The 25454-nt window shown below is 36.9% G+C and overlaps 2 protein-coding genes across 2 annotated transcripts; both read left to right on the forward strand.

The window, feature by feature from the left end:
• The first annotated feature begins 434 nt into the window (after positions 1–434).
• On the forward strand, positions 435–2632 carry LOC113322040 (ubiquitin-conjugating enzyme E2 variant 1D). The gene is made up of 4 exons (XM_026570049.1): positions 435–596; positions 1505–1644; positions 1950–2075; positions 2204–2632. Exons 1-4 carry the CDS (start codon positions 563–565, stop codon positions 2342–2344), a joined length of 441 nt encoding a protein of 146 aa, XP_026425834.1. The 5' UTR covers positions 435–562; the 3' UTR covers positions 2345–2632.
• An 889-nt stretch (positions 2633–3521) lies between these two features.
• On the forward strand, positions 3522–4696 carry LOC113322039 (probable CCR4-associated factor 1 homolog 11). The gene has a single exon (XM_026570048.1). It carries the CDS (start codon positions 3693–3695, stop codon positions 4533–4535), a length of 843 nt encoding a protein of 280 aa, XP_026425833.1. The 5' UTR covers positions 3522–3692; the 3' UTR covers positions 4536–4696.
• Positions 4697–25454: the final 20758 nt, after the last annotated feature.

The raw sequence follows: 25454 nt of genomic DNA on the forward strand, positions 1-25454 counted from the left end.
AAACAGTATAAAATATGACGTGGAGGTGGAGCTGGAGATCTAGATAACACTTTCTTGAACATCTTCATATTTAGTAATTGGTCTCTCCTAGTTTGTAAGATCCTACTATTGGAGATGGATTTATATCAAACGGGGATCTAAAATCCAATATGTCACTAAAAAAATATAAGTATTCACCCTCGGTTGGAGATGCTCATGCGGGGTTCAAATCCAACCTCCACAGTGGGAGGGATCACGAGGATCATCGGGCTCGATACGTGCTATCCGAGGGTGGAAAGGTAGACATTTGAATCAATCTGCACCACTGAAGGAAAAATCTACCGTCCCAGAAACAGCTTTCGTTGGGATGGACCTACACACTCAGGGGAAGGACCAAACTTATCCAACATCAAAAAGAAAAAAACTTTATTCCCTCGAAAACCCATCACTCTTTTTATTCGTAGTTTTGGATTCTCACCCCTTTCTCTCTCATCAGATTCTCCTCTTTCCTTTCTAAATACACTTGCAAGAAGACTCGTTCAGATCTCACCAAAATTCTCTCTTATCATCTCAGCTCCCATCAATGACTATTGGCTCTGGAGGATCGAGTATTGTGGGTATGATGACTACAGAAATCCCCAATAAACTTAGCTTTTTATTTACTTTATGTCTATGAAATCGAATCATGAGGTTAACGATTACTAGTGATGGCTATTGATTTTCTTAATTCTGTTTTTGGATTTCTTATTGGAAATATCTGTAGTTTCGGTAACGATGAATTACTTTTTAAGATGAGTCTTGTTTGTTTTATCAATTGAAGTCAGGTTATAGTTGATGAATTTGATTGGGAATACATCAGGTCTTAATCTGGAGAATAAGATTGTTATGCTTTTGTGCAAAAACCATCTATGGTCCTAGACTTCAGTATTATATATGAGAATTTTATGTGTACATGCCAAATGGTAAAGTGTGATAGAACAGTGAAAGACAATCTTCTTCAAGTCCAGTAGAAAGTATGTATAGTCATCTGTATTGTGTATTATGACTCAAATTTTATTTTCATAAGCTCAATATGATATGCTTCTGGTTAAAAGGTTTTGTATCATTCAGAATTTCAGATTGATCGTTAAAAGATCTTCGACTGTTTGAAGAGGATTATGTAGGTTCTGTTGTATGTTGGTGGGTTTATTTGGACCTAATTTGTATGCTGTTCGTGTATATGTAGACGTCTTATTTCTCATCATCTGTTGCCATGTTATTGCCGTTGACGATGTTTTGGGCACATTAATGAACCATCTTAATAAACTTATATTTGTCTTTGTGATATATGAAGGCAGCATTGATAGCTCCCCTGGAATACAATCAGTTCTAATTGCTTTATTCTTCATATGTCATTGTTCTATCATTTTTTTTTGAATTATATCTAATTGTGCTTTCTTTCATATTTGCGTTTGCAAATGGGTTCTGTTTTCATTAGATGAACTTGTTGTCTTAGGTCTCTCCATGACTTTGTGTTGTTTTGCAGTTCCAAGAAACTTTAGATTACTAGAGGAGCTCGAACGTGGAGAGAAGGGTATTGGAGATGGCACTGTTAGTTATGGGATGGATGATGGAGATGACATATATATGAGATCTTGGACTGGAACTATTATTGGACCTCATAATGTGAGCCTCTTTTGTTAATTTCCCAAATTAACTTATTACGATTTCAACTTTTTTTTCTTCCCCTTTGTGCTCTCTAAGTCCTCTCGACCAGACAACCACTGCATATTTCTCGACCCACCAAGAATTGAATAGAGTTAGGTATTTCTTTGATTGTTTCATGTTCGGTTAGGTATTGGCAGTATTTCCATCTAAAACTAAGTTATTAGCAGTGTATCAAGGTGATAATATCAGTGCATGTTAAATTTCCTGTAATTGATGTTTGATCAGCTAAATGGCTTACAAGCATATTTAATACCGTGTCTCAGTCGGTGCATGAAGGTCGCATATATCAGTTGAAGCTGTTCTGCGACAAAGATTATCCAGAAAAGCCTCCAAGTGTCCGTTTCCACTCAAGGGTCAACATGACTTCTGTCAACCACGAAACTGGAGTGGTATGATTAACGATCCTAAATTTCTGATCCATGTATACATGTTTTAACTATTAACCTGAAACTCCATATGATAATTGATGTCTGATTTTTAAAAGGTTTTATCGTGTATCCAATTGGCATCTATATAGGTAGAACCTAAGAAGTTCGGAATGCTGTCGAATTGGCAAAGAGACTACACGATGGAAGACATACTGACACAGTTGAAGAAAGAGATGGCTGCACCCCACAACCGGAAACTTGTCCAACCTCCAGAAGGTACATTCTTTTAGTTGGAGTCGAAGTGGACGATTATATAAGATATATGATATATTAGATGAATTAATAGTATAGACTGTTTAATCGCATATATATATATATATATATATATACACCCAATGTAATGTTGTTTATAACAAACACTGTGTTGGGTCCTAGTGAAAGTTAAAAAGGATCCCTCCTTGGGGCTTGTTTCAGCTTTCCCTATTTCATATTTGAGTGCCCCTTTGTTCTTTTCTTTCTCTCGTGAAACTATTGCTGATTGATCAATGAAAATTACACCTATTATAATGTTTCTGTCACATTGTTGATTGCTTGTGCAACTACTATTGTAGTTGTTGTTGTGACAACCTTAGGGATTGTTCTCTCCTATGCGGGGTCACTGTTTCACTGTATCATTCGTTCGTTCTAGATGCTTATCTGATTCAGAAGAAAGAGATTCAATGTAGTACTTGCAAAAAGTTTAATTTTTTTTTTCTACGACTTGATTCACTCTTGAAGCTTTACCATATGAAAATTTAACTGTTCAAGCCTGAACTTCGACCCTATTAAGGATGGTGAAACATGAGAACAAACGTCTCAAAATTGCAGCTGTAGAAGATGGTAACTTTCTGCTGAGGGATAAACCTAGTCAGTAATGATTTCCTAATGAGTAGAAAAAATAGGTGAGACGGATAGTGTCCCAAGCAAGTTGGTTTCAATTAAAATTTTCCGAAGGATAAGATCTCGAAACACTTCTGTTACCATTTAAGGATGGGTGTGTTCACAATCTGCAAGTTGTTCCGCCGGGTGTATTCTTTTTCTCAAAGTTGAATCCGCTATAGTCAGGTGAACGAACATCGAAAGGCGATAGGTACCTTCGGTTCCAAAACTAAACAGTAAAGGAATTAATTTGGGTGCTTGATACCTCCCTAGTATTCTAATGCTAGCCACCATCGAATCGATGGGCACCGGTCTATTATTATGCGTCCACGGTATCATGCAATCCTGCGAGTCGGCTTCTAAATTCTACCCACAAAAATATATCTCATAAAAGTCATAATCGACGTTAAAACTGTTCAGTCGTTATTTATTACGGACCCCAACATTTAAAAGCATTACTAATCAACCCCACCACGTAGCTATAGAGTGCCCCACCCACCACCCCCACCTATCCCAATTTTCGCCACTTTATCTGTAACCCTAGATAGTGCTATAAGTCTTAAACCCAAGTTGGATCAAAATCGATCTTCGAAATCCCAACACTCGTTCATTCACCCTAAACAACAAAACTGGAAAAAGAGTTTTCGGAGAATCGATTTGATCTAGCAGGGTTTTGTGGGAGAAACAGATTATTCTTTAAATTCTATTACTGTCGAGATCATGCCAGGGAAGAAAGAATTCAATCAGAAACCTATTGTGATTCGTGAAGTATGGAGGAGAAATCTTGCTTCCGAAGTGAAAATCATTCGAGAAGTAATCGATCGATATCCGGTGATCTCCATGGATACCGAATTTCCTGGAATCGTATATCGCCCAAATATTGGAGATACGGAGAAGCCTCACTTACATAAACACCGACCATCTGATCATTACCATACTCTGAAAACGAATGTTGATTCTTTAAATCTTATACAAGTTGGTCTCACTATCTGTGATTCTGAAGGTAATTTACCAGATCTTGGCTCAGGAAATCGATATATCTGGGAGTTTAATTTCAGAGATTTCGATGTGACCAAAGATTTACATGCACCAGATTCAATTAGATTATTGAAACAGCAAGGGATTGATTTTGAGAAGAATGTTGAAGAAGGGATTGACTCAGCAAAATTTGCTGAGTTAGTAATGTCATCTGGATTGGTATGTAATGACTCTGTGAGTTGGGTAACGTTTCACAGTGCATACGACTTTGGGTACCTGGTTAAGATATTGACGCGTAAAAATTTGCCTGCCGATATCGGCGAGTTTCTGAATCTTCTTCGAATTTTCTTCGGAAAACAAGTTTACGATGTGAAATATTTGATCAAGTTTTGCGAAAGCCTTTACGGTGGGTTGGACAGAGTTGCCATGGCTTTGGAAGTTGATCGGGCTGTTGGAAAATGTCATCAAGCGGGTTCAGATAGTTTGTTGACGTGCCATGCATTTCAGAAAATTAAACAGCTCTATTTTGCTAAAGATGGTCCTGAAAGACATGCTGGGGTCTTGTATGGTTTAGAAGTGTTCTAAGTTTAGATAGAATTTCCTTTTCTTTATTATTGGGTTTTTGGTTTTCGTTTTTAGTCAGTTTTTGAGGTTTCATTTGTATGCACAGTGGCTTGGATGATTCTGGTTTTTATGTTGATTTTAGTGCTTATTAGTTCGAGGCATATCAAAAGAATGACCTACTTGTTTATGCTTGTACGTTCGAGGCATATCAAAAGAATGACCTATTTATGGTGAAATCCATCCATCTTCCACGCCACCTCAGCACTTGGAACTGTACATAAAAGCGTAAATGTAATGGTGGAATAGTAGAAACGTTATTCTTAACGGAGGTAAAAAAACGTAATTAAGAATGGAGCTAAAAAAAACGCAATTAAGAATGAAACTTTTTTTTTAGCCGTTAGATTTCAACAACTCATTTTAAATCTACAGATAAAAAAAAACGCAATTCTTATTGGTGTTCAGATGGATTCCACGAACCCTTCCATAAAACCGTGGAACCTTGCTTGGATTTTCTGTGGAAGACCCCAACTTGGAAGCCACTAAACTTGATATTCCATGATTTTTACACACTTAGAATAGTTTGGATTCCACCATAAGACTTACTCTCCAATTTTGTTCACATTCTAAAATTAGGATATGGGGTGCTTAAATTGAGCAAAAAATACTAAATCCTAACTCTAATAATATATGAATAGAAAATTCAAAAACACTAAACAACAAAAGGACATTTTATTTCCATTGAATCTTTCCAAATCCTAAAAATGTCAAAATGTCATCTTTTTTTCTAACTTCAGCCGTTCTATTTAAGGAGCAGCGCTAGCCGCTAGATCATATTTGATCTAGCAGCACAATTGCTAGGCATGTGGCATTTTGCGTTGTCATCTAATTTCATTGGTTAACTAGAGTTAAGCTAAACGAACGTTTAGCTGCCAAGAATATTTAGGATATTTTTAGCAAATTTTTTCCAGAAGAGTATATTGCATCTAAAATTTTTATCTTCGTTTAGAGCAAATTTTTTCTAATCAATTTGCGAAAATTGAGAGTAACACACTGTACACACTAATGGAAATTAAAGAAAACAATAATCATAACCAAGGCAGTTTGATCGTTAAAGCTTTAGTTTGGTTTGATTATCAAAACATGACGACTTGTCGACTTTAAACCCTCTTTATAGTGTTGTTAGTGGTACAAGAGTATTATCATGTTTTGTTTTATGATAATCAACAAGATTGAAATTTTCCTTGATAATAATTAATTGTCAGTTGTTTGCTACCTTCCAAATTTCATACTGTATACAGTAGTACTGAAAGGGTATATATCAAGACTAGGAACGATTGTAATCACAAGTGCGGAGACAAAGCCGTTCACTTATTGCATCTATTTACTTGTTAGCTTAGTAATGATTTGCACATGTTTTCAACCGGGTGCAGTCTAATTCAATGAAATATTCATGTGGATTAAGGAACTATGGGTTTACATACCTATTTAAAGAACGAAAGGAGGTAGAAGAAAAATAAAACGAGCAAAAATAGATTCTGTAAAACAGTTAGACTCTAACATACAACAGTTAAAAAATCGGGAGATTATTAAAAATACGGAAAAATGTTCACATATAACTGTGATTAAACATGGGTTAAATGACATCACAAAATGCCATATACCCAACTATTGTACTGCTAGATCAAATATGATCTAGCAACTATTGTGCTGCTAGATCAAATATGATCTAGCGCTGCTAGAGCAAAAGCTTTTCCTCTTTAAGATAACACATTATGAATTAATATCACTATTTCATTGTTTTATACGATTAAACTGGATTTTTGCAAATCAAAATTTCTGAAAAAATTTCTGAAAAGCACCTAGTTTCAGTGGATGCAGATCTACCATATGGACCAGTTTTAGTCATGTTCTTCGTATCCATGAAGAACATGGTGTAAAGTCAGTGCATGATCTTTTGAGTTTCCTCCTTTAGCATTAGTATACATGCATGTGTATAATCCACCAATTTAACTTTATTATCCATTATCCAGATTTTCTTAATAATTTGAAGGTCTGGTGGAGCAACTTGACTTTTTCAGGGTCAAGTTACATATTTGCAAAGAGGCTTCAAGGTCTTAAATCTTTTATTAAGAATTGGCAAAGCGCCACTTTTGGCAATGTGCAAGCTCAACTTGATAATTTGGAATTAACTATATATATTTTGGATAGCCCTGAGGAATTTTCCCAACTGTCTGATGATGATATTGTGGATAGATAGGCGAACATTACTCGTGCAACTGTATCTCTTAATATGACAAGGAGAACTGCTCAAAGAGCTAAAGAGAAATGAATGACGGATACTGAGAAGAATTCCAAACTGCTTCACCAATTGGCTTCTTTCAAATACAAGGTAAACAATATCAACTTCCTTGGAATTGAATGCTTTGTTTTACGATAAAAAGAGAACTGCTGAAAAGTCCAAGTCTTTCTTTTCTAATTTGTTTCTGAGGAGTATAAAATTAGGAGTGATTTCGATAGTTTTGTTAGAGCACTTTTCGGTCGAACTCGCAAGTTTTGCTATCTCAAACTTGTTATCAATTTTAGATGAACAAAACTATATGTTGATTTCTAGTTCACCAAGTCAAGTCTCGGAATAGGTATAAAAGTTGGTAGTTGAGTATTAGACATCACCCTCGAAGACTGAAGATCGACGAAGATATTTGAAGAACTTTATCAACAAGATATGTGAAGACTGAACCATTTTATTTACTCACAAGCTTTTCCATTCTATCTATATGAGACTATGTCGCATGACTTCTAAGCAATGGATGTTCACTGGTCCTTTTGAAACTTAGTATGAAAAGATTTATTGTTCAAGAACTAATGTTTTGGATCATTTGAAAGTTTCTCAAGCAATGATATTTATATCTGAGGAAAATGGGAAGGTTTAAAACATTAAAGTGAGAAATTCAGAACTACTGTATTTTGGACTCAGGGTAGGTTGGTGAACCATCTCGTAAACCTTAGTGTTAGAGCACTGCTCCGTTGAACCCACAAGTTTTGATATCTCAAGCTTGTTATCAGTGTTAATTGATCAAAACTATATCTTGATTTCTAGTATACTAAGTCAAGTCTCATACTAGGTATAGAAGTTGGTATTTGATTTTATTTTATTTTTGATAAGATGAGTTGAGTATCAGACATCACCCTCGAAGACTGAAGATCGATGAAGAGATTTGGAGAACTTCATCAACAACATATGTGAAGACTGAATCATTCTATTTACTCAATTGCATCACCGTTCTATCTATTTGAGATTATGCCATATGACTTTTAGTAGATTTATTGCAAATAAGAAATTTCGAGTCAAGCTTGTCTTGCTAAACATCTCGGAATATGATTCAAGTATTGGATGTTCAAAGGTCCTTAACAATATTAGTTTGAAACAATTTATTGTTTAAGAATTAATTTTGTGGATCAATTGATTTTATTGTTTGGGAATGTTTCAAACATTAAAAGAGAAAATTCATAACTTCAGATATTTCGAATCAGGGTAGGTTGGCGAACCATCTCATAAACCTAATATTTGAGTTTCTGAAAAACAAGGAAGCTTGGTGAACCAGTTCGCAAACCGCAAGTACAGAACGAGATAGTTCACGGTGATATAAATTTTCACTATTGGTGATAAAGGATAACAATTGGAGAACCCAGCTCACAATCCGAGTATGGATGGCGAACTCTGTTCACAAATCATTTCACCCTGGATTGTGAACTATGCCTTACCGTTCACGAACCGTTTCACCAACGGTCCTAGTAAAACTTTAGAAGATGCCCAAAGACTTATTATTTAAATATGCTTGGCATTGTTATGACTCTCATAAACACCACTAAGATACCGTTGGTCACTAAAATACTTGTGTACGTGGATCATGATTAAATTCTTAAGTGTTTAAATGAACATCAAGTTGCTTATAATTTATAAGGCATATTTGCCAAAAAACGGTCATTATACACGTATCTATTACCGGACTACTATGTATATTCTTATATTTAAATCTCAAGACTAATTCTCACACGGTTACTTGAAACCCTAATTAGAGTTTCATCCAAACAGAGAAACTTGATTCTCAAGTTATCTTAGCTTAAATTCTAAGCAACCCTCAATCTTGAACATCAATAAATATAGATGCTCTTTCAAATGGGAAATTCAATCCCACATTTGTGTTCTAGTTGATAGCTAGAGTCGTCCTCTATTGACCTAGGTTTCTCTAAGAAACGTAATTAGGTCTAGGACTTAACGACTTCACTTGGGGATTGGTGAATCCGGGTCCGACTTTCTCGACCTTGATAGTTCGTGAATCCTGATATTTCTTTTCCTATTTATCGATATTTACGTAATCTTTTTCAAGCAAGATAAATAGAAATAACAAAGTTTTCATCATCTCAGACTCTGTGATTAATCGAGATAGATATTTAAAAGCTTATCTTATTTGATTAGTTCAAAATTCTAAGCAACCCTCATTTGTGTTCTAGTTGATAGCTAGAGTCGTCCTCTATTGACCTAGGTTTCTCTAAGAAACGTAATTAGGTCTAGGACTTAACGACTTCACTTGGGGATTGTTCTTGAGAGGTGGTTAAATACCCATGCTTCTCAGCTAACTGAGTGTAAGTGTCCCGAATTGTGAGGTTTGCTATCTTTGTCTATTACAAATAGATTTCCAAGCCTTCATCTTTGATATAAAGGGAAACCAAATATGCTTATATGTTAGAGGCAGATTGGCATCATAAGTCTTCATTTTGGATGAAGCAACTCTTAGAATGTAAAGGACGACAGTTAAGGGAATCAATTGCATAGAGCCTTGAGAGTTTCAAGAGACGTAAGGAGTGCGTCTGTAACTGAATCGCTTGGAGGGTAGATTCGGTCTCAACTACATTCTAGTTTGAAGTAAGATAATAGGCTAGTGTCTGTAGCGGCTTAATACAGTTTGGTGTTCAAGTCTGGACGAGTTCACGGGGTTTTTCTGCAGTTGTAATTTCCTCATTAGCAAAACTTCTGGTGTCTTGTGTTTTTCGTTTTCCTCATTATATTGTTTTAATTGGATTTGCGCAAGTTGTACGTATTCAATCTTAGCCACATTAGTTTTGATCGATTACGAAACTTGTTCTTATAGAATTCTTATCTTGGAAAATAGATAACAAGTTTCATACTTGGGAAGAATCTCGATTGGATTATTTGGATACGACTAGATTGATTTTGGATGTTGATTTTTGGGGATTGTCCAAGTACTCTTCTTAACAACCAGGTTCATGGACTCCATTATCTAGACTTTGTGATTGAGAAGAGATAGAGATATAAACTCTATATACATATTGTCAAGGATCATTAAGTTGGTCTACTTGCAATTTTATTAGGTTTTGTTTATACGGGTTGTCGAACAAAAAAATTGGCGAATGTACTTGGTTCCCTCTCCTTTTCACATAGATATCTGAGTTTCTGGAATACAGGAAGGTTGTTGAACCAGTTCAAAAACCTTAAGTTCAGAATGGGACAGTTCAGCAATCCGGGTCACGAACCGTGATGATCTGGAATTGGTGAAAGGTCAACGGTTGGCGAAACCAGTTCACGAACCGTATAGCTCTGAGTTCACGAGTCACTAACGATTGGCAAACCCGGTTTATGAATCGTAGACCCATGACTCATAAATTTTCTAATGGTTCACTAATCGCTTCACCAATGGTCCCCAGTGAATTTTAGCAGATGCTCAAAGACTTATTTTTTAAATATGCTTAGCATTGCTATGACTCTCATAAACACCTCTTAGACATCTATGACCACTAAAACACTTTGTGTATGTGCATCAGTATTAAATTCTTAAGTGTTTAAATGAACATGATATTGCTTATTAGTTCGAAAAACATATTTTCCAAAAACTATCGCTATACACGGTTCATGTACCCGGACCACTGTGTATATTATTCTATATGATTTAAAGACAAACTTCTCACAAGATTACTTGAAACCATAATTAAACTTTCATTTAAACAAAGAAAATGTTTGTTTGAATCTCAAGTTATCTTACGCCATGTTTGTTTTTTTCTGACTCATATGTGTCGTTTGAATCTGAGTGTGTCGTTTGAATCTGAATCGTCTGGATCCGACTGATATCACTTGGCACGTTTGGATCTAACTTAATATGTTTGTTTTTTGGTTCAAATCTTACTCAAAAGTATGTGAGTCAGTGGCTTGATCCCATAAGTCATAGGAAATTTATTCCTTAACTCAAATGGGTCTGAGTCAGATTTGACTCAAAAAAAAAACAAAAACGGTCTGGCATCTGAATCGAGTCGAGTCAGATTTAGACACCGAGTCAGCAAAAAAACAAACACACTCTTCTCTTGAATTTTAAGCAACCCTTAGTCTTTAATAGTTCAAGAGACATATTCTTATGCATAGAGACACTCATTCATCTGGATATCTCAATCCCCGACAGTTTTATATCTTACTCCCTCCGTTTCAGAAAGACTGTCAACTATTCTATTTTCATCAGTTTCAAAATTGTGTGCAGTTTCTGTTTATAGTCATATTTTTCCAATGAACTCTCTAATATATACCCTTAAATTTTTTATTTTCATAATTCATTTTTAGCGGGACCTGATCTAAATTATTAAAGAAATTTGTATAACTAAGGAAACAAATATATCCTTCATTCCTTTTAAGAGAATATATATATTTCTTCAAAAATTAAATTCCTTGTAAAGCTTATACTCCATAAATTCAATATCATTTAATTTTCCTTTTATATTTTGTATTTGTAATCCTCCTAACAATTTTAGGTAGTTTTTACTGCTAGCATTTTTATTAATATAAAATAGGTAAGTAACTAAGGGTACTCAAGTAAAATACTATGATCTCCTTAATATTTTGGCAAAGTCAAAGCGGACAGCCTTTTTGAAACAGAGGGAGTAGTTGATTGCCGAGTCATCCTCGATTGACCTAGATTTCCTCAGAGAAACATATATAGGTCTACGACTTAAATACTTCACTTGGGGATTCGTGAATCCAGGTCCGTCTATCTTTACCTTGATAGTTCGTCTATCCGTGGTTCTCGTAACCTCTTTCAGGCAAGATAGATAGAATTACAAATTCTCTTCTTTTCAGATTCTGTGATTACTCAAGATAGATATTTGAAAACTATTCTTGATTGAGTTCACAATTTTTCATGAGAGGTGGTTAAGAATCCATCATTCTCGGCTAACTGAGTGTAAGTTTTCCGAATTTTTGAGGTTTGCTAGCTTTGTATATTGCAAACAGATTTCCAAACCCTGATCTTTGATCTAAAGGGAAATAAAATATCCATATCTGTTAGAGGAAGATTGGTATCAAAAGTCTTCACTTATGTTGAAGCAACTCTTAAGCGGAAATGAAATCTCTTAAGGAAATCAATTACCTAGAGCCTTGCGAGGTTCAAGAGACGTAAAGAGCGCGACTGTAATTGAATCGCTTGGAGTGTGGATTCGATTCAATTACATTTCATTCCCAAGTAATAAGCTAGTGTCTGTAGCGGCTTAATACAGTTTAGTGTTTAAATCAGGATGAGGTCCCAGGGTTTTTCTGCAGTTGTGTTCTTTTGATTGTTAAAAGTGCTACACAGGTTCATAATCATATCAAAACGAAAAATTTGGTGGTGTATTTGGTACCCTCTCCTTTTGAAATTTATCTTTACCGTCTATTTCCAATATGGAGAGTATCAATCTAGAAAAATATTTTACTGTTGAGGAAGTTAAAAGTGTGATTGACCACTTTGGCGCTAATAAAATCTCGGGGTCAGATAGATTCACTATAGGTTTCTATGAAGTTTCTTGGGATGTGGTTAGACATGATTTTGATGTTGGTGATTAAGGAGTTTGAGGATACTTCTGTCCTATATTGGAGGATAAATTTCACCAATATTACCTTGATTCCTAAATGCAGTTGGCTGTTTCTTTGCCTAATTTTAGGCCAATAAGTCTAATAAGTAGTGTTTATAATATTGTAGCTAAGTTACTTGCACAGAGAATGGAGATAGTCCTCCCAACTATTATTTCAGATTTTCATGGAGCTTTTGTGCATGAGAGGCATATTGATAATGGAATTTTGATTTTTTTGGAATTAATAGATTCAAGGTTGAGAACGCATGAAATCTGTATTATTTGTAAGATTGAATTTGAGAAAGCCTTTGATAATGTTAACTGGAATTGTATTGAAATTAATGTAGCTCAGTTTGGCTTTGGTTGCAAGTGGAGAAGTTGGATCAAGTGGTTTATATCTTCACAGGAGATATATGGAGTTTTTTTTGAGGGTTGGTTTGTTTCCCCTCTCCTTCTGATCTGCATGATTTTTTCCTTTTACTAAGAGAAAAAGATCAGAGCTGATAATTATAAACTTGTTAAATCAAACAACCCTCATCTCTTCTTATTTCTCTCTTTTTCTCTATATATGCTTTAAAAAAATAGGTTTAAATCTTCAACATGGTTTGTTGTTTTTTTAAAAGGTGAAATATTTGTTTAGGAGTCAGAAAGGAATAAGGCAAGGTGACCCAATTTTTCCCTTTTCATTTATTGTAATCGCAAAATTCTTTCCTCTATGATTAAAAATGCAGTTGGATCGATATGATTCAAAAGTTTCAACAGAATCTGTCTTCTTGGAAAAGAACTTATCTTTCTAAAGGTGGAAGGTTGATGATGATTAAGAGTGTGCTAGCCAGTCTTCCTGTCTATTATTTATCCATGTTCCAACTGACAGTTTCTATGGCTGAAAATTTGGAGAAAGTAATGATAATTTTTTTATGGGGTTCTTTTAATTCTTCAAAAAAGAGAAGTTGGGTGGCTTAGTCCAATGTTTCTCTTCCTAAGCATAAAGGTGGTATAAGGATCAAGAAGCTTAAGTTAGTTAATAAAGTATTGCATTAAAAATGGATTTGGAGGTATGGAGAGGAGAAAAAGGCTTTATGGAGAAGGATAATCTGTCAGAAGTTTGGTGGTAATGAATATGCTATACTATACTAATTTTGTTTGTTTCAGTTTATGGACGGGTATATTGAAGTCTAAAATTTTTGTTACTGCCAACTCTAGACCGACACTAAATAATGGTGTTAGTATATATTTTTGGAGTGATGTTTGGGTTGGAGCAACAACTGAAACTTATGTTTCCTATTTTATGAAAGATTTCTAAGAAAAAAAATGGGTGTAATAAGGAATATGGCCAATGTGGAAGGGGATTGGGATTCACATATCTCAAGAAACTAAAAAGATCAAGAATTAAGGGAAGTGTCATATTTATTGCAGTTAATGGGTGAACCTGAAAATCTATTACCTGAGCTTGAAGATGATAGAACTTGGTTAGCTGGAGATGGTTTTAAGTGGAAGTGTATATGGATCATTGGAAGAGGAAGGTCTCTTAAGGTTTCTACATAAGCAATTGTGGAACTCCAAGGTACTTTTAAAAGTTTCTTTCTACTGTTGACCTTATGTTACAAGGGTGATCCAACTTTGAATTATCTTTACATTGCAGGTTTGGTTCAAAATTCTAATTGTTTTGTATGTGACTCTCACATTGAAACAAAGTGATCTTGCATTGTACTTTTACTTTCAGTGTTTGGCCATATATCTTAAGGAGTTTCGGTATTGATTGGGTCTTGGATGATGACATAAAAGTTAATCTTTAGGAATAGGAACCTTAAGAAGGGTGTTTTAACAGAATTAAGAAGATCTGGGGCCTTCTTCCTTTTGCTATTTGATGAAGTATTTGAAGGAAAGAAATAACAGATTCCAAAATAATTCTGCTAGATTTGTCAAGCAAGTGAATACTGTAATTAAATATTTGTTATTCAGTTGGCTTTTAAACTCAGATATTTTTTCATGGATTATCTTTATCCACCTTAATTTGTAACTGGGATGATGCTGTTTACACATCCATGTAATTGTACTGCTGGTTCAATTTACTAGTGACCTTTTCTTCTTTCAATATATTCTTGCTCTCTTACTGTCAAAATTATCTATCGATTTTGTGAATTATTTTCAGGAGAGTTTCTAATGGGAATCGGTCCATATACATGTCTCTTATATACCGATTTTATAAGTTCTATTTTACTGGATTTTATCATGCCAGAATCAGTAGATTTGCATGCGTCTTATCCACTTATTTTGCAAATTTCATTTTGAATGTTCTCGTCTTTGGTCATACTTATATCTTTATGTATTTATTATACTTTTTTAGATATGGATTTCAGTTGCTTAAGCTTCTATAAACGAGATATCCAAGAAAATGATGTTCAGAGGAAGGCAAAGGTAATCAAAATACAATTGACATGGTTTAAGAAAGTAAGAAATTTTCTTTGAACTATTAAGAAAATATTTTCAGACAAAAAATAATAAAGATTTTCCCTGAAAGTATTCAAAAATATTTGCATATTTTTCTTGCCAAAATTCAAAGACAAAACCTTTGTCCGAAAAATTCTTAAATATAGAAGAAGATGTTTTCTACTAGGTAATAATCTCTGAAACCGAAATTTATTTTAACACTAATTACCGAAATCAGTACTAATCATGAACTTAGACCTTATAGATTCGCTGATACATATTAAGTCTATCAAGGAATATATGACCTAGCAACAATTAAATTTGCTTGATCAAGATAGATACTGAATGAATTCTAATATTTATAATCACAAGAAATATGTGTTCTCGTTTAATGTGCTTTCTCTTCTTATTTAATCCAAGCACTAATTAACCGAGGCTGCACTTTCAAAATACAACTAGGTTAGAGTGGATTATGCCTTCAACGAGTATCATAACCTTTATTCATATTTTCTTTGAAGGATTTCTGCCCTACACGATTATATTTCCTCTTTTCTTTTACATCTTTCCTTGAGATTCTATGAAGAGGATCGTCAGTAAGAGATGAATTTATATAAGAGATATCTAGAACCTTAAGATCTCTTATTATTCGGTCAATGAGATTTTCGTAAGACCTAATCATTCTAAGAATTTCCTTATAATAGATCTCAGTTCTTTCATGAAAATTCATGACGGGATTATTTGGAACTCATTCCCGAGTGATTCTCTTCTTGGAAATATCTTTTTTTTGCCCTTTATTCTGGATGTTCTCCAGAAGTGATAAACCTTCATGTAAATCATGGTTGTTATGACATGAATGTATAACAATCTTTTTACAGAAGAGATTATCAAATCTTTTTCTATGATCTTTGCAGTTGGCGGGTTTATCTGAGACTTGGATATTTTGTCTACTGCAGAATGATCTTAAAGATCTTTAATATAAGATACTTCTTATAACACTTTCACAAGAGTATTTTTAAATAACAATAACTTCTTGTCAATTGACTTATTCTTTATGATCTTCCTTTCGATACCGATTTGAATCTCCCTTTGAACTAGATTTAAGATGATCAATAATATCAGTAGATAGAGGTATTTCAAGATTTTTTTTCTGTCTGATGACTCTAACAGTTTGTAAACCTTTATAAAGATTGTCATCATCTGTTTCAAATGTGACATAACTAGGCTTATTATCACCATCCGTTAAATTCTTGCAAGGAATTTTGTTTCTTCATCAGAAGAAATTATAACAGATACATCAGTTAGTGTCTTTGCTACAAACCCTTGTTCTTGAGTAAGAGCTTTATCAAGAACTTCTACTTTAACGAAGAGAGTCTTGTTCTCTTTGGATAAATTATTCAGTTGCATATCCTTCTCACTGATCTCTTGTATAAGAGCAGTATTATTTTTTGCTTTCAATTTTTGAACCTCGGTGGACAAAATACTATTAGGATTTAGGATTTTGGCCAACTCTTTTTCAACTTATCTTTCGACAACAGAATCAGATATAAATGTACTTTTAGTTATCTTATCTCGAGAGTCATGAGACATAAATACAAGAACATATGAAACTTGTGGACTTCAGCAATCTTGTGATACATTAAAATAATCATTTTTTGGTTTTTCCATAAATATATTTAGATTCATTGTCTTATAGGTTGGATCGCACTGAATACAGATTATTAGATCTTATCATGTTTGGCTGCTCTGATGCCAATTGAAATGACGAGGGTACCAAGTAAACAACAATCTTTTCGATATCCACCTATATAAGACACACTTTGTGTAATCTAATATAGGCAAGCACTGTCAAGGAGATTAATTTTCAACAATATAACAATGGGTATATAGAATATATAAGGTTCGTTACTCCGAACCAATATATTATGATCAAACCCAAGTATTGGATTAAGTACTAGTGTGTTTACTTTATTATAACTAAGAAAATAATTATAATGCGGAAAGTAAAGTAAAATCCCACAATAATAACGAGGAAACATCAAATGCAGAATAATGTTTCAAAAAAATAATCAAATGTAGAAAAACCCCGGGACCTACTCTAGTTTTGAATACTCTCAGAATTAAGCCGATACACAAAGACTACAACCAACTTCGTATAGTTGAGACCAAGTAAACCAACTCCAAGTTACTCAGTTTCTTAAGTATCTCTGCGCCTACTACCAATCTGGTATATACACGTGAATCCTAAGACAGAGTCCACTATTTTAAGTTGTTTCACATATTATGAAGATTTGTAACACTCAACTCATTTGGGCCATATTCTGAATAGTAAAGGACTAATATGTTTTCGTAACTGCTTTATCAATCTTCCAGATCAACAAGTTAATCAGTGATGAATTGAGTTACAAAGGTTTTTCAGTTTAATCAATATAAGCTCATTTGTATTGGTTAGATAAATTAAGATAAAAATATTATCAAAGATAATTAATCTTCATTTACAGTTTATAAAATTCAGATTCTAAAGAGAAACGCCAAGTGATAGATTGTCGATCTATAAAACCAGCTATAAAAGGACAATCAAGATAAACAAGCTTGTAGGATCCCATTCAATCAAGTGTGCATGAAGGATAATCACAAATATTAGAATACAAATTAAAAAATATTCCAGTCTTCAAATATCCAGTCTTCAAAGTACCGGCACAAACGTAAAACTTCATTCCCTTATGATTGATTACGCACAGAACCAAGTCTGTTAACAATGGATGATCACAAGTCCTTTCTTCAAATCTTGAATAAAAGATAAGTTCTGAAATCCTCAATCCTTTATCTAGTTCGAGTGACCTTATATAAGAACATAAAGATCAAATTGTTAGAGGACGGCTCGGTCGAACTCGCAAACGTTGCTATCTCAAGCTTGTTTGTCAAGTTTAGGTGATCAAACTATAAGTCTTGATTTCTAGTCTACTTATAGCTATGTCTCGGACTAGGATTAGAATGTCTAGTTGAGATTTATACTTTACGGCGTTCATCGATTGAAGACGAAGATATACTGAGGAGAGCTTGGAGGAACTTCATCAACAAAAGGTATGCGGAGACTAAAACTTATCGATCACTCAGAAGTCTATTCTATTATATCTCCTATTGAGACTAAGTCGTATATCTATATAAACTTTACATTATACACATTTGATACTTCGAGTTGAGTTTAACTCGCTTATATCTTTCTCGAAATATGTGTTGGAAGGGTTTTTGCTTTAACCATGTTCATCATTATTCTTGACGAGTTTAGTTGGAAACAATTTATTTGTTGGAAACTAAACAATGAGTCAAAACATGATCATGTGAAAATTTCCTTGAAACATCTTACATGATTTGTATGAGACACTCATTTGATGTAGACTCAGAATGTTTCGTATTGATCATTCAATCACTTGAAAATTACTTATAAGCTAATACTCTGTGTGATACATCTATTATCGTCTTCTAAGGATGTTTGAATGATTGAATTGAGAGTTTAGAACATAACCATTTTCTGGATACAGCACAGTATGCATACCAGTATGCAAACTTTTGTAGTGAGATTCACGTCCGGGAACCAAGTATGCATACCAGTATGCGAACTGTTTTACTGTCAAAGTCCGGGTACCAAGTTTGCATACCCGTTTGCAAACGGTTTCACCTGAGTTGCGGTCCGATACGACAGTAGCAAAGTGCTACATGTTTTCCACGAAAACACTCGAGACATCAAAACATGTCACAAACTGGGGGATGCTTATCAGGATATTGGTCTGGCGGTTTATAGCGTGCGGCGTGCAATGCGCCCGTTACAATAAAGTGTCATGAAGCGGGACAATTAGTGGTGGTGAAAAGTAACGGTGTAAATGAATTCATTTCCTTCGTCATGGAAACATGATGTCTGACGGTTACACGAATTCACTTCCTTCATCATGGAAGCATAATGTCTGATGGTTACACGTTACTCTATTCTTATACCACTCAATCGTTTCCACTTCCTACGAGACTAGGGTACGTTTCAATATGACTTGTATAAATAGGCTTCACCTATTTTTACCAAACAACAAGTTTGGGTCGGTAACAATACAATATCTAGAAATCACCTGGTAGCTTTCCTTTTTGGTAGCCATTTATACTTTCAGATAAAAGTCATAAACAACCACACCTTCAGAATCAACGATTCTGGTCTCAACACTTTCTTCGCTTCCCTCCCTAAGGCCAACCCTTCTCCTTCACTTTGTGACCGAAGCAATCCTAGAACAACCATTTCTTAGTATAGGACAGGATTGTACATATTGATCTCTCGAATCAAAAGTACTCCCGTGCAGTGCATTGTTTAGGGTTTAGATTCGTTTCTCATCCACACACCCCAAATTACTAAAATCAGCAAAAATGGTTTTCACCCACAAACAATTGGCGACCACGGTGGGAGATTAATCTCTCGGTTGCAATATCAATTTTCAATTTCCAATTTCATTTTTCAATCCCGATCTCAAGATGGTAGAATTAAGGTCTGGGTCAGCAACAAACCCTGAAAACACTAGTGCTGAAAATACACTCGGTATTAACGTTCCTTCCAGTGGCATTAATACGCCACCTATCAACAACAGCGGTGCGGAAATCGTTCCTTCAGGTGCTGCACCTCCGGTCACCAGAGCTAGGGCCGCTGCCGTCACCCCTAACGTTTCTTCAAGTGTGACACCTCCAACCGTCACCAGAGCCGCTGCTACTCCACCATCAGGACGAGAAACTGGGAGAGCCAGAGGAAACCGATCTCATATTACCATTGCTGATTTGATGGAAAGACAGGAGGTTCTCGCTAGAGCTTATACGGACATGGCTTTGACTCAAAAAGAAGTGCTTATTTTCCTCAAGACACTAACGGAGCGGCTACCACAAGCATCACGCCAACCAGAGCCAACGAGGAACAATTTCAATACTCCTGGCACCGATAAATCAACAGGGCGCACCTTTGTATATGAAGAGACTCGTTCAGGAGATCCAGCGGAGAGGAATCAACCATCCAATTTTGTCACACGAGAATATTTGGAACGACTTCTTCGAAACCGAGACAAGAGCGATTCTGCGGACATGCATCAGCATCAACCCCCGTATCCTCCTGAAGTACAAAGAATTCCTCTTCCGAGAGGATACTCTTTTCCTCAATTGTCCCTGTATGACGACACCGGTAATGCACGTGAACATGTATATCGATTTTTGGAATCCTTGGGAGATCACGAATACAATCATGTTCTTCATTTGAAAGAGTTTTCTAAGTCACTTACCAGAAGAGCATACACGTGGTACAATAACATTGCACCAAACAGCATATCCAACTGGGGTGACATGGTTACGGCTTTCTACAAGAATTACTTCTTTGTGTCTGAGCAAATTACCTTCTCAGATTTAGGAAGGATGTTTCAATGAAACAATGAATATCCAAATGATTACGTCAAAATAATCAGGAGTCAAGCGCTGGACTGTCACGACCCAAATGTGACCGAACATCAATTAGTGGATTCTTGAATCAATGGTATGGTTCCCATATACCGTATCCTACTGGAGAATCCGCGATTCCAGACGTTCTCTAAACTTGATGAGGCTTCCAAACGGTCGGCCACAACAGCGCCAGCATTGTTGGAAAGAACCAGGCCAGCCAAGGTTGAAGATGCATGCGAACCTCGAGGAAACGGATGCCTCATCAACAAGCAATATAACACTGGACCCTATGTGAGCATGGTAAGTTAAAGAGGAAAAAGGAACGCTCCAGCGGCAGAACAACAACCCAAGCGCACAATGCCAGCACATCAGGCGGCTCCACCGTGAAAGACCGCAGCTAAGGCTCTTGCGCAGCATCAAGAATCCGGAGAAAAGGCCTTAGATTTCCCGTTCCCAATCGAAGAGGTAATTGAAATCTTGGAAGCATGGATCCAAGATAATGCCATCAAGCTGCCTCCTATCAGGCGCCCACCAACTGAAGAGGAAATGGCAAATCCCAAGTATTTCCACTACCAAAGATTTGTCCATCACCCGACCAGTGACTGCAATAGGTTAAAGCGTATTTTCAAAGAAAAGGTGGATGCAGGGGAACTTCAACTGGGCAATGAGGGAGTTCACATAAATCATCTTCCAGTCAGGAGTTGCATGCTCTCTGGGGACTCTGTTCACAAAAACGTGCAATACATCATGGAACATGTATGCGAGATTCTCTATTTCTCCAAGGCACAACGTCAAGATATATTTACAACCCTTAATCGAGTCGTGTCGGGCAAGCGACTTTTTCCTATTGAAAAAACCACGCCAGAACCCCAAACTCTCTCGGGAAGCGGTGCTGGAAAATATAACTGGGGACTGCTGACCACGGTTTATCTGAGGAACGCCGAGCTTGACAACACATTGATCGATGCAGCCTCTGACTTCAACATCGTTACCATCAAAACTCTGAGAGCTGCGGGAATTTCGAAGCAGGAGGCTACCCGTTCCCCAATCGTGGTAAAAAACTTGGAAGGAGAAGTAATAGACGCATATGGCTACATAAACCTTGAAATTAAGGTGGGAGACCCTCTAACACGTGGCAAATTCCACATTTTCAAATAACTCTCAAATTACGACATTGATTCTGGGTGATCATGGGTACACAACAACAAAGATAAATTGGGAGTATCCCCTCTGCTTGTGTCGATACCCGAAAGAATTTCCAACAAACCGTCCAACTTTGAAGATTACATGTTGTCGTATCAACAACTTACCAATGTAACTCAATTATCTGGATAATGCCCGTCGACGTTCATCCGCAGATTCCGAACACAAGTAAGTCTGGTTAAACAACCCTTTCTGCACCCAGCCACTTCTCCTCTCGGCCAGGCATGGGGACTCAGTCCAGTTATCAACCCGGGCATCATTAAGATATGTGAACGGGACGATGGTCCTTTCAAGTGCCTTGTCAAAAATTTGGAAGCTGTCGCAGTCAAAGATGATGAGCTCAAAAATCAAGTGGTTGCACAACGCCCAGACCCGTTTCAAATTGGAGATATGGTAGTCAAGACGACCTCGTTTCAAGTTGGAGATGTAACAGTGAAGATAACCGCTCAACCTGATTCTCCTAAAGAAAAGGAAGACGAGCCATATCCGGTGGCAGATGTTATTTTGGGTGGTTACTGCAAACTCATCAATGCTGGAAAATTGGAAGGTGTGACGATTCACTCACGATGGATCAATCCCTTCAATACCTAAAACGATGTGCTACCTTCTCCTCTAGCGTTCTCCTTTCAGTATATCCTTCAGCAATTCCCCCTTTCATGCAATGTTTGTAACTTCTCTAAAAATGATTGCACTACTTGCATTCATGATTAGAGTTTTCAATTTCAATTAAAGAACATCTTTCCTTAAAAAAGTTTTCCTGAACCATCTTAAAGGAAAAATACCAAGTGAACCCAAACTCTCACAGAGTCATTACCCATCGATTGAAAAGCAGAGAAATCAAACCCCCACAAAAAATATCTTATTCAAAAAATACTGAAGAAAAGAATAATGCAAGAAAGAAGATCATCAAGCAGCGGCGCAAACACTTTCCTTCAAGAATCTCTAGCCACGGCTTTCACCTGACGGGTTTTTGTCTATTTCTCTCATGACGTGTTATCCAGCCTGTGGTAGCTCACACTTCTACGCACTCAGGCAGCATGCCACAGAAGCCCTGGATAATCTGCAAGGGAAAATCTAATAAAAGGTTGGTCAAATCCTTAATTGTTGCTACTATTTTCCCATGTTTTGAGTTACTGTTGCCAACGACATGCGAGGTGTTGCTATGAAAGTAGTTAAACGAGAAGAAGATAACACGCCTATTAAAATTATTGTATTTTGGCTCTCTTTCCGCTAGATTGTTATGGGGATGAAAGAACCGGTTCTTCGTAAAAGGGGTTTTAGGGTTCTTCCAGGAGATTTTATTCATTCAATCAAAGATATGAAATTATCAAAGCAGCATAAATGAAGGAATGTTACTAGGTGAGACATGGCTTCAGTCGCACAAAAAAACAACAACTGAAGTATCGAAAAAAAACATCTACAGGCTACGAAAAGGTTTTTTTTCTCTACGGAAGGTAATCGCAAAATGGAAAACCAGTCGTCAATGACAAAACACCTTGATCAATGATGCCCCCATCAGAGATTTTTCAAGCACTTTCCCCAGCACCTTCTCCGACAGCAAACATTCCATCCAGAAGCTATCTCAGCAGCAGCTTCAACATCCCATCCGGAATCCGTTTCGGAAGCAGTTCCAGCATATGTCCCCACAACTTCTCTAACGACTCCAACATATGCTTCCACCGCCTCAACATCTGCCTCGACAGTATCCTCAGCGGTCGCTTCGATCTCCTCAATAGCAGTTTCGACATCCACTTCAGAAGCTGCTTCAGTCTCGCAAACCACAACCTCTTGAGAATATGCTCCGGTTCGTCCACCTCAGAATCGAGGATTACGATACCATTATGGACAGGGTAATTAAACTGGCTCTCATCTGGAAGTTTCTTGGACTCAGTCCTTCGCTATTTCAATCGAGAGGCGAATCGTTCAGCCCTGACACTAGGTGGTGGAGAAGTTTCATCATGTTGATATTTCCCGACTTGCGGGGCTTCTTCATCATGTCTCCACTTCTCCTCCATGTCAATCAAAGCCCTGAAATCCTGGGCACACACCCGCACGATGCGTAGATGGGTGAGAGGCATGCCTTGTATAATCCGGACGGCTGCATGAAACAAAGGGTTGATTTGGTTTAATATCTCCTCACGTGAAGAAAACCTGGGTTCGTCGACTTCAAAAAATTTCTCCGAAGAGTCAGAGGTATGATCATCACTGGAAGATCCCATTGTGCACTACAAAAAAAAATAATTACATTACGTCTGCATCGTCAATCTACATGATAAAGAACACAAAATGGAGAACTATGAGAAAAGACACGTGACGATACTTGTGAAGAGGATGGGTGCAATTCTATGATGATCTATATGAAAGAAAGAATAATTGGCTCACCTAAACTGTTGATGGAAAGAGGCTTGCCGCTACAAAGATAAAGCCAATGATACAAAAATAAAAGGGTGGAAAACGCCTCTTTATATACATTGTATTTTGAAGTTTGAGTAGAAGAAGGTTTCTTCTTTCGGGTCATGCACAGAAGAAGGAAACCGGACCCGCAATGCCATCCAGACGCTCTCCCTGCCATTCCGTGACCTAGCCAAAGGAGATCCTTCTTCACCACTCAAAGAAGCGCAATATCCGCCCGCTCCACAGCCTAGCAAGCACCGCCGCGACTCCAGCACTCCGTGATCAAAGCTGCACTATCTCTGCCCATTCTGCGAAAAACGCCGGCTCCATCTTCACTGTTTGGTAGCCAAAGTTAAAAGTGATGTATCCACCATTCCACAGATGTATCCAAGTTAACCGTGCTATCCAATATTCCGAGCAAGCGGCTCCATTCCGAAGCGCCATCTCAGCACGGCCAAGATTGAAGCACCATCTCCACCGTTCAAAGTAGCGCCATCTTCACTAGACAAAGCATCGCCATCTCCACCTTTTAAAGCAGCGCCGCCTTTACCATTCCAAGCCAAGTGTTGTCTCTGCCCTTTCTACGACCTAGTCGGCTCCGTCTTCACTGTTTGGTAGCCAAAGTTCCAAGTGTTGTTTTCACTGTTCCGCAGACTGAAGCCAGTTTCCATCATTCCATGGACTAAAGCCAAGTGCCATCTCCATACGTTCTGTTACCTAGCCAGCTAGCGTCATTCACTGATTCGTGGACCAAATTACGGTGCCATCTCTCCCAATCAGTAGCCAAAGTTTTAGCGCTGACGCCAACATCCTATGGCCAAGTCAGAATTACGCAGAGCCGCCAACATAAGAATCAAGGATTCCTCATGCCTTCCACCAAAGGTTAGTCGAATTTCCCTAGCAATCTCTTCACATATTGCCCTTTCGTTTTTACTCTTGTCTGTCACTATCTCATGCTTACCCCGCAACAACGCCACTGTTACGTGCTAAGCAGGGGACTTAATGTTGATGGTGGGTTTTAGCTTAGGGTTAAAATTGTAAAACCTTACATCTGATGTGACGTCACTCTGTAAAGAAACGGATCTATGAGTGTTAACCTCTCCACTGACATATTTATTGAGCCATTCAATATATTTATATGAAATTTATCTAGACTGGCGCATGTAGCAACCATCCCAGATGTTCTCTAAATTTGGACGCCTTGCCTATATTTTCTTAATATAAGTTCCTTTGAATGCTTTCTATGCTATGTTCCCCGGATGAACCCTTAACGTTGGTATGGCATGACAATTTGTGTTCACTCGCAGCAGAGTAGCACGAATTTCCAAATATCAAGGATAAGGTCTTTGCATAAGGTATTCAATCAGAAAGCATGCTGCTCTCTGGAAATGAACTTAAAGAACTTTGTGTCAACACATAAGATTCACTCAATTACTTTTGCGCCTTGTGCAATATACCAGACCTTGCTTGTCAAAGTAAGCCTAATAAAACTAGGAACTTAATCCGCCATGAATTAGTAGGTGCAAAACCTTGCCCAGAATCAGAAAAACAAGGAGCCGCAGCAGCAAAGGGAGG

This window comes from Papaver somniferum, chromosome 11 (assembly GCF_003573695.1).
Source record: "Papaver somniferum cultivar HN1 chromosome 11, ASM357369v1, whole genome shotgun sequence".
NCBI classification, from domain to species: domain Eukaryota; kingdom Viridiplantae; phylum Streptophyta; class Magnoliopsida; order Ranunculales; family Papaveraceae; genus Papaver; species Papaver somniferum.